Source organism: Cyprinodon variegatus, unplaced genomic scaffold (assembly GCF_000732505.1).
Source record: "Cyprinodon variegatus isolate N-32 unplaced genomic scaffold, C_variegatus-1.0 Scaffold72, whole genome shotgun sequence".
Lineage (NCBI taxonomy): Eukaryota > Metazoa > Chordata > Actinopteri > Cyprinodontiformes > Cyprinodontidae > Cyprinodon > Cyprinodon variegatus.
In genome coordinates, this window is record NW_015150525.1 from 406,330 (window position 1) to 416,577 (window position 10,248).

The 10,248-nt window shown below is 36.4% G+C and overlaps 1 protein-coding gene across 1 annotated transcript; it reads left to right on the forward strand.

The window, feature by feature from the left end:
• Positions 1-630: 630 nt before the first annotated feature.
• On the forward strand, positions 631-9,547 carry tmem183a (transmembrane protein 183A). The gene is made up of 8 exons (XM_015372420.1): positions 631-838; positions 1,029-1,118; positions 1,191-1,364; positions 1,448-1,607; positions 4,009-4,189; positions 4,441-4,521; positions 6,119-6,265; positions 8,515-9,547. Exons 1-8 carry the CDS (start codon positions 775-777, stop codon positions 8,704-8,706), a joined length of 1,089 nt encoding a protein of 362 aa, XP_015227906.1. The 5' UTR covers positions 631-774; the 3' UTR covers positions 8,707-9,547.
• Positions 9,548-10,248: the final 701 nt, after the last annotated feature.

Sequence of the window (10,248 nt, forward strand, 5' to 3'; positions counted from 1 at the left end):
ACGTTAAGGATTTTTACCACTTGTCCTTCGGGCAGGTGACTTTCACATTTCATTTGCCCAGAAACAATTTTTACTTGTATTTTTTTATTTTACAGGTTCCTGTTGTGTATATGCATGCCTCAGATAATGAACTCAAGCCTACATTACCGTGTTAACATGCCTTTCAATCCTTCCTGCACCTTCTTTTCAAACTAAACTTTGCTTTAAACTGTTGTCTGCTTAGGAAAAATACAAATTGCAATGCTAAAAATCTAAAAAAAAATATTTTTTTATTGCATTTGGCGGGCAAATGCAATAAAATTTGTACTCTCCCGACAATAAAAAGTACTTGCCCCGGGCGATAGGGCAATGGTTAACATCGAGCCCTGTATTCTATTCTATATATATAAAATATTTAAATGTAGATGTGTGCAGTCTAAACAGCCAACTGACATGAGTCCACACACACTTCTAAAAATACCCAAACACTGGGGAAAAGAGACAAATCTACCACAAATGTACATTATAGTTTAGCCATATCTGGTATTTCCATAAGGCGGCAGTATTGCAACGACACAGAAGTCGAAGATAGAGAAGAAGAAAATGAGAAGCGCGAGAAGCTTTCCTTCTCGCGGGATTTTGGGATGTGACGTCATTCCATGATGGCTGAAGACCCCGGCGGAACATTTTTTAATTTATCTGTTATTTTTTTGTCTTTCTCTTTAACTCGGCTTGCCATTGAGCCATGGCAGGACTCACAGGCCCGTTAGTCGTTTCTTTATCAGTGGTGTCGACATGCCCAAGAAAGGGAACCGAAAACGGCTGAAGTTTAGGGCCGGAGACGTTTGCTCTGAATCAGGTAGCTAATTAGCCCCGGGAGGCTACACTTCAACCTTTGACACAGCCCTGATCGTTCACTTTGTTAGCCCTGAAGTTACTTTGAAGTTACTTTGAACAGGCGGTAGTAATTAGAACACAACACCAGCTCGGGTTTTAGGAGATTAAAAGTATTTATCTTAATGTGTCTAATTTATTTATTTTTTTTCTAGTCACAGTTGCTGATTTTGCTGATGCGGACCCAGCCGTCGTGAAGTCTGGTAGAGTAAAGAAAGCTGTCGCCAATGCGATTGAAAAAGAAGGTGAAAAACATGCTAACGTTTAATTACTGTAAATGAAAATGAGACTGTGTTCTAATAAGCCTCATGTTTCAGTAAAATTGCTGTGCGGGTTGGAAGCCTCCCAGGGGGCGGTAGAGGAAGTCCTTTCGTCTGCAGTCGGTGGAGACGCTTCAGGCAGCAGTGATGATGACCCTGAACCCGATGATGATAATGAAGGGGGGAGCGAAACCAAAGTGACCCGCAAAAAGAAAACCAAGAGAAAGAAAGGTTCTATTTTAAACCAATCTTTCGATCACTCTATGAATACTTATTCCAGGTGTGTTCATTGTGCTGTTTCCTTTTGATCCCAGGAAGCAGTGAGAGCAGTGATGGGGAGGATTACCCAGTAGACATCTGGTTGGTCCTTTCTTCCTACATTCGGCCTGAGGATGTGTGCAGGTTTGCTTTGATCTGCAGAAGCGCCTGGACAGTTACTTGCACTGCAGCTTTTTGGACCAGACTCTACAGAAGGTGATTAGTTTCAAGATTTTAAAGCTGTTTTGTAATGTGATGAAACATATGATTAGATGTGGAAAATATTGCCTCAAATTAAGGAGTAAGGGTGATGCTGGTGAAGATTCATCCAGGTCATAGTCGTTCCAAAAAAAGAAAATTAAAAACGATCCACTGGACTTTGTTTCCAAGTTTGAAGACGTTTCGTTTCCCATCCAAGAAGCTTTTTCAATTCAAAATGTCAGGAACTCAACGCTATTCCTGACATTTTGAATTGAAAAAGCTCCCTGGATGGGAAGCGAAATGTCTTCTAACTTGAAACTGCTGTGGATTGTTTTTAATTTTCTTTTTTGTAATGAATAAGGGTGTTGTAATTATAAGGCCAAGTGAGTTTGTTGGGTGCAGAAAAGTGTGATAAACATGCATCCATTCAAATAAACAATCTAATTACAAACCAGATATTAGGAAGGAACACTCCCAATGCATTCGAATGCATAAATAGGGTTTCCGCGGGGTCATTAAAAGTCATTAAATTATTATTTTTTTAAATTAAGGCCTTAATTGGCATTAAAATTTATTAAATGTGATTATAGTGGCATTTAAAATGCTTTATTTTCTTCTCATATCAGATCTACATTTTCCCCATAATGGCAATCCGATCTCGAACTTCAATTATTATCTTTCCACCACAGCAAAAAACATGTTTGAAACATGAAGACAAAAAATTGATCAAGGTTTATACAGGAATTAGTAGCTCTAAATCAGAGCTTTTTCAATGCTCTTTTAATGCTCTTAGAAATAATTTATATATTTATATAAAAATATATATAAACCCTTAACCCCACGCAGCTCCCTGACTGTGGCAGCCTACTGCTCCCCATGGGGATGGGTCAAATGCAGAGAGTAAATTTAAATATGATCAATAAAGTTCAATTACTATACATCTATAGTAAATTGGCAACAGGCATGACTCACATTGGTTTTAAATCAATTATAAAGGGATCTATAACCTTTCATATCCAAAGAGACATTTTGCCCCGAGTCTGACCAAGTAAAAGTTGTTTAGACCCGCAAAGTAGATGACTTTTTAGAGAAAAAAATAGTTTTTATTTTTATTAATATTATTATTATTATTATTATTATTATTATTATTATTATTATTATTATTATTATTATATTGTATATGAAAGTAGTTGCAATCTTAAACAACCAACAATGTATGTATTTTTAGCTTTTAAAATAATATTAAAACACATAAATTCCAAACTACTTAAAAGCAAAATTGTTCTAAAAACCTATATTTCTGGTTCTTTTAATTATTCTTATCCATCTTATAAAAACCACTAAAGCTTTTAAGACTGACATTTATTTTGTAGTGAATTTCTTAGCTCTTTATATACATTTTAGACACTGTTAAGAGCCACTGTAGAGGGTCCAAAGAGACGCATGTGGCTCTGGAGCCGCAGGTTGCAGACCCCTGAATTATTTCCTAATTAGGATTGATGTGGAACTGAAATTTCAGTCTTTTTACAATAAATAATCACATTCTTTATTAGTGAGGAATTTAAAATTAGCTCATTAATAAGATAAAGTTTTAAAATTCATCATTTTATGGAATATTCAATTGATTTTTCCAAGCTGTGGGGAAAATATATATTTTTATATAAAACTAAATTTTATATTATCACATTATTTTTATGTTCTATTTGGTGCAGAACTATTTTGAGATTTGACAGCCTTCTATACACAGATATGATTTACTGTTGTAGCAGAGCAGTAGCCATGATTAAACTGTGCCGTTTGACACCTGTTTTACTTTTAATTCAGTTGTTAACTATGTTTTTATTTTTTTAAAGCAGGTTTCCACTCATTTTAGATGGGAATGTAATCTTTTCAAATGATTCTTGCACACATTATGTTCAATTTTTGTTATTCAGTTCATTTTTGGAATGAAGAATAAACGGTATGTGATATATGATTTAGCCACTTTCTAGTCGACTTATTTCAGATAGAAGCTGGATCTTAAAACTTTACCTTTAAATATCGGATGTGCTTTCTTAACCTCTGAACACAGGAGTTCCCAGCTTTCTAAGGTTTGTTAAAAGCTTCTTATCTGCAGGAGTTGTCTGTTTTCAAAGCATGGGCAGCTGAATCCCTGCCTCACTGTTTAAGATTTATTTCCATAACATTAACTAAAATTTTAATAGGAAAAGAGCACATTAACCATCATGATCCTTTCCTGTCATTTGGGGTGTTTTTGTAGCTGTGAGTGGCTTCAATTGCTTCATTTTAGACTCTTTATTGCAAACGGTGCTAATTGGGTGCTAAATGTGTCATATTAGTTCTGAGGTAAACCTGTATGCTGAGTAGTGTTTTTTTTTAACACGTTTTTTTTTTTTTTTTTTTTTGTACCTAAAAGGCACTACAGGGCTGAAATTGATCTTCCGTTTGGTCTCCAGCCGGACTCCATGGATAGGATGCGTTGTCTGCGGGCTTGTGTGATCCGCTCTCTTTTCCATTTGTACGAGCCGTTTAGCTTGCGGGTTTCAAAAATTCCTGTGCTGCCAGATTCCACGCCCACAACGTTGCTCAACTCCAAGGTACAAAGTTTTCCATTTGTGACCTCCTTGCTTGTTTATTTTCTTTTAAAAAGTTTTTCAAAGCTAGATTTAAAAATACCTTTGATACATTTGCCATTCTGGGTATCATATACCTGCAATGTGATGGGTTTAAACTATAAAGTAAGATTTTGTCTTTAATATTCTTCATACTAAAAGAATAAACATGATCTGAACCTGAAATGTGACATTATGAATTAGGGATTTTAAATGCCTGTAATCTATTGTTTCAGTGTTTACTCTTCTGGGTAAAAAAGGTGTCAGGCACTCGACCAGAAGCATTGTGGGAGTTCAACTTCAAATTTAAAAAGCAGGTAACTGTTGTCGTTTCTCCACGTTTACTTGTGAAACATCATCAGCCTCAGCTCTAGAACTTTTCCAATTCACAAGAACAGCAAACCCAGAAAGGACAAAGTTCCTGAATCTTGTTCTCGCCCCTCCCTATTTACCCAGCATGCATCAGAGCAGACTTGTCCGTTCTTGAGATCGACAGCTGTCCCAGCATGCACTGCTGTAGCAGCAGCTTTTAACAGAGCTCAGAGTATTAAGTTAAAGTCGTAGGGAAGTAATATTTAAATGTCAAATCATTCTGGCTTAAACATGTATATAAATGTATTTTTTATCAGACCATATTGTCCCAAAAGTTAGAAAATTTTATTTTTTTTTAAAATCCTGTCTTAAAATCAATTTTTTTTTTCTTGTCATCTTATGCAGGCCTGTTAGTTATACATCAGCCTGAACATCTAAATTCAGCCAATCAAATATCAACGGTCATCTGTGATTCATATGGCGCAGCTAATATATGCAACGGTTGAAATAAGAATAATTTCCTTTTCCATTGAGTTCCGTCCCAGTGTTCACGGGGATGGACGTCTGTGTCTTCAGCAGGCGTAGAGCTAACAGAACTAGCAGCGTTCCGAGGCAAGGGCTCAAACATGTACGGCTGGAAGCCTTCTACACCAAACCAAGCTCCTCGCATCCTCTTCCACAACATCTTCGTCCCAGCTTTTCTCCTCTAAATAAAAACTGTATGACGGAGGAGACTCATCCACGACCTCCGACACTAAACTCTCCTCCTCTTGCATGTTTCCGCTGTCCATAGCGTTCCTAGACAGTGTAGTTTCTAAGTCACCAATTTAGCACTTCTTGGTCCCAATGGAATTTCTCATTGGGATCCTACTAGCACTTAGTTGCTAACTGGTTAGCAAGATGCTTCCGACAAACCGGAAAAAAAGTATTTTTTAAGATTATTTAAGGCGAGAATATCAGATTTTTAAGTATCACTATATGGCCCATTTACTGATTTAATGTGTAATAAAAAAAAAACAAATTCCAGGTTAAGAGGACTGCGGCAACCAGCGGACCTCCAATCGTAACGGCAGCCAGGGCTAACAATAGCCCGTCTGCAGCAGCCCTCTCTCTGCATAGCGTGCATAGTGTGTAAAGTACTGGTGGCTCTGATGGCGAGTGTTTTTATTTGGGAAAATGTTTGATTTGTGTTTATCTGACTGTCTTCATTATTATTCCCCCACTAAATGAAAAGAGTAAGAATTATTATCTAGAGACTATTAATAACAGGAGGTGACATGCAGCCCTAGATGAGTCGGGCATGTGGTGACTTTACGAGTACGCTTCTGTTCCAATTGACCCATATTTATGCTGCGTGCTCCTGTTCTACCAGAGTTCACACTTTACTGTGTTCTTCTCAAGAACATACTTGGCGAGGACACAAGTCCGTACTTGCCTTCTTGTGAATTGAGAAAGGGCCTGTGTGTTTTTTTTGTTTTTTTTTTAAAGGAACAAACTGTCACTTTTGCCTTTGTTCTGCACACAGTTGGTTTAAATGAATACCCTTTGGTTGTTGTGATCCCCTGCTGTGATAGCTTTCTAAACCAGTCTCCATCCCTGCAGGGAAAGAACGGCTGTGCCAAGTCTTTGCACCTGCCAAAACAATATGAAGACGTTCATATGAATCCAGACTCTGACTGCTGTGTGCTTCAGGTCACCACGCTCAACTACATCTTCATCCCTGTTGTCATGGGACTGACACTTACCCTGGTGGGTGGATTTTCTTTTTTCATGGAACTCAATTCACCTCTAAAACAAGTATACCCCATCCTGATAGCTAATATAATCATTACTACTGATATCCTTACAGGATTTATCTTCAAAGACAAGCTGATTCTAATTCTAGTACCTGCGTGTTAATGCAATAAAATCAGTGCCATATATTAGTAGAGCTTTCACTAAAGACTCATTTTCTAACAATTCATTTTTCGACCAGTCGATCAATCTTAATGACTACTTGACAAAAAAATATGGATGTTGGCAGAGTAGCCGCAGGATGGTGGTGCCAAGTTAAAAAAAAAAGGGTCCATTCTATCTTTTTCTGTGTGTTAATTCGATAAAGCCTCTGTCTCGAGTCTGCCGCCGTCTCAAAAGCACAAAAAATACTATAAATGCGCGTGCATAGCGTTATTCATTGTAGTTTACCAAAAGATTACCAAAGAGTTGAGGGGGCCGGCTTAACATCCAAAAACAGTCAGTCATCGTACTTCACAAGGTTTATAAAGAGCATTACTTACTAGGCGTTTAAACAGGAATCATGTTATCGACGTCGTCCTTTCCTTTTCAGAAGCATCCCCAACCACTCCTGTGTGTTTCCTTTTACGGTGCTCGTGCATAGTGGTTGTGCTGCCATGATAAGGCAACAAAGACTTACAGATTGTGCAAACCACTCTATCACCGTTCCAAAGTATTCCCATACTTTGGATACTTTAGGTTTTCTAGAGGCCTGCCGCTGCCATTTTCATGTCACGCTCAAACCAGAACCAACAGTAACAGAAGCTCGAGACAGAAGAGAGAAAGGGAGCCAATTTGCTAGTGGTGTGCACACAAAATAAGGGCTATGGAGCGGAACTGCCTTAACTCAGATGAGCCGGTTGCTCAGAACAAAATAGGCGATAGACAGGCTGACGAATTTTCATCTTCAATAACATCGACTAATTGCAGCAGCATTACATATATATATATATATCACAGTTTCTGGTGATCATTAAAAGTCATTAAATTGTTACTTTTTGAATTAAGGCCTAAATTGGCATTAAAATTCCTTAAATGTGATTATAGTGGGATTTAAAAAGAAAATGCAAATTCAACAAAAGTGGATGAAAAACGGGGAACTTGGGACATACCTGCAGCCTGTTGAGGGTTAAGATGACGAAGGATTTTTGCCGTGTTTGTTATATATATTTATATTCTTATGTTTGTATATTAAGAGAGAGAGAGAGAGAGAGAGAGAGATTTTCAAGGCTCTTTGTTGACGGCATTAATTTTTTTCTAAGAGCATTAAAAACCATTAAATTAGTTACTCATTCCTGTATAATATAATCCGTATATGCTGTGAAACATGGTAGCTTGAAAGTGGAGACTAATAAACCACATAATTTGTGTTTGCTTTGGACCAAGGACTCTAATTTTTGAAGAAAACTTTTATTTGTTAGAATAAATACTAAAAAGGTTCATAAAAAAACATAACTTAAAAAAAAAAAAAAGCATCTGTGAAATAGCTTGTGTTGACGTTTCACAAACTGCTATCTGGAGTTGTAGTCATGTTGTGAGGATCTCTGTTCCAATGGGACGATTTGGAAGTGGGTCCAGGTTGGAGCATCCTTTACAATTTAAGAAAATTTAAAAGAAAATCTGTTTGGATTAATGTAAAAAAAAAAATGTATTCATTAACACGTTAACAATACATTTGGGTAGCAGAGATGTAGTTCAATAAAACTTTTACCGATATAGCTGATGCTAAGGATTAGGTAGAACGTCTCCTTTGGACTGTGCAATAAATAATGGATATTTTCAGCACAGTATTTGGGGTTGTCATTAAAAATTAGCAACGGAGTGCAGCATATTTTGGCTGTTATATGTAACTGGTTTCTGCTCACAAGATTAAGAGTCATGGAAGCATCAAGATGACGGACCAGAGACTAGTTAACATAATGTGAGTTTTTTGGAACAAGGAATTGAAAAATAAATTTGACCAATTGTTAAAATAAAGGTGTCACTAAAAGTTATAGTGAAAAATATATCTCAGTCTTTCAGATTTATTCATGTTTTTATAATCAGTGGGTTTGTTGATGTTTTAAGAAGTAACTTTATAAATTCCTTTAAAATCAAAGCATTCAAGTTAAGGATTGGAGCAGTACAACAATTTGATTCTCTGAAAGAAACAAAAAATGTACATTACCCGCTTCTTTTTCTCTCCATAAAAACCCTCTAATCTGATGTTCTTGTTTTGCTAACAGTTCACAATCAACGTGAGCACAGACATGCGCCACCATCGCGTCCGTCTGCTGTTCCAGGATTCTCCTCTTCAGCGTGGAAAGCAGAGAGGGGATCAGGGCGGGACGCAGGTTGTCCTGGATCCTGTGCACAGCGTGAAGCTTATGGACTGGTGGCATCCGCTTTACCCTTTGTTACCCTACACAGGAAAATGACTCCTCCTTCCATTCCACCCTGAGAAAACCAGGAACTCTAATATTTGTCCAAAATAATCATAAAATGAATCACATTCAGTTGTTGGTCATCGTTTACAAAAAAAACAGGAATGTAATTTATTTGGTTGGATCGGCTAACGTTGAATGTTATGCAAAAAACGTTATGTTGCTTAATCAATGCTTTCTTCAAAGTTTAAATATTAGATCAGTGGGGCGGTTTTTTCTCCTACTGATGCAGCAGTTTGGTTCAAGCCTGTTTCCAGTATTTATACATTTATTTAGAAAATTTGGTTTATTTTTAAAATATCCAACTGTTTTCATATTTGATTGCTTTATAAGAAAGAGGTTGGAAATATAATTTTTTCCAGACAACTAATCTGACAGCTTTTTGTTTTAACTGTTTACTGGAAGATCTTTTATGTTTTTGCAAATCAAGCGTTGCCATTCACTGCCATAGGCGGTGTAGCTCTGACTGGCCTGGATGTCATATTTAGATCAGTTATGTCTGGTGATGGGAAGCAGCGCTCCCACTCTTATTGGTTTAATCATTTTCAGAGATTCAGAACTATTTGATTTGCACATAGATGGTAGAGGGAAAAACAGGCATTATATCATCCACATATCTTTGTAGTAGTAAAATCCTTGTACCAAAGGACAGCTGGTTGTTTCAGTTTGGCAGCAGATTATATAACATGATGGTTTAGGTTCATCAAATGAAAGGTATCTGTGATAAAACACGCTGGACTTGAATAAAGCCACTGCTCTTTCAATTGTCTCCATTCTTGTTTCTGTTGTAAAAATTAACAGAATGAAAATGACAAACAAAACTATTTCTAATATCACCAAATAGTTTTTAATAACAAAAAAAAACATTTCAGTAGCTAATAAATGTAAGATTAAAATTAAACCTGTACATCTTGACTTGTCCATGCAGTACAATAAACTATCTGTGCCTCCCTCCAGTGGTCGCTCTTGGTATTACATATGTCAAGCTGTTGGTATACTTTCACATGCTACAGCAGTGCATTACTCAGCTTTCTGGGAGTTAAAAAAAACAAATCAAAACTTTAAAAAAATCTTCCTTATTTGAATAGGTTTAATAAAAAAAAACGTCCGTTCAGCCAATAGCATTTCTATCGGTATATTTTTGTGAAACAAAAAAAAAACGGCAATATTTCATCTTTGAAATTGCATTAAAACCCTCAAAAACAGCCTTGTGACTCTAGACTGAATTGAAATTGACAAATTATTCAGTTTTTAATGTAAAAATGCTGTTCCAATGGAAAATTTTGATTTTTAGCTTAAATATTTTAATTTTACTAACCACAAATCAGAATTCCCCTACCATAGGGAAAAAGTCATTAGAAATTAAATAATTAGCTCCAAATTAAATATCTACAAAAAGATAGAAGTGACCTGTATAAATGGAGCATTAGGTTAATTAGCATTCATATTTCAGAAACATCACATATTTTTGCCTTATTTTTTAATAAAAATGATTATTTTAAAGTAATCAGAATTAAAGCCTAAGTGAGATTAAAA

Excerpts from the sequence above, each read along its gene's own strand:
- tmem183a (XM_015372420.1), top strand. The coding sequence starts at position 775 with ATGCCCAAGAAAGGGAACCGAAAACGGCTGAAGTTTAGGGCCGGAGAC. Across the intron at positions 4,522-6,118 it reads ACTTCAAATTTAAAAAGCAG|GGAAAGAACGGCTGTGCCAA; the intron begins GTAACTGTTGTC and ends CCATCCCTGCAG. Across the intron at positions 6,266-8,514 it reads TGGGACTGACACTTACCCTG|TTCACAATCAACGTGAGCAC; the intron begins GTGGGTGGATTT and ends TTTTGCTAACAG.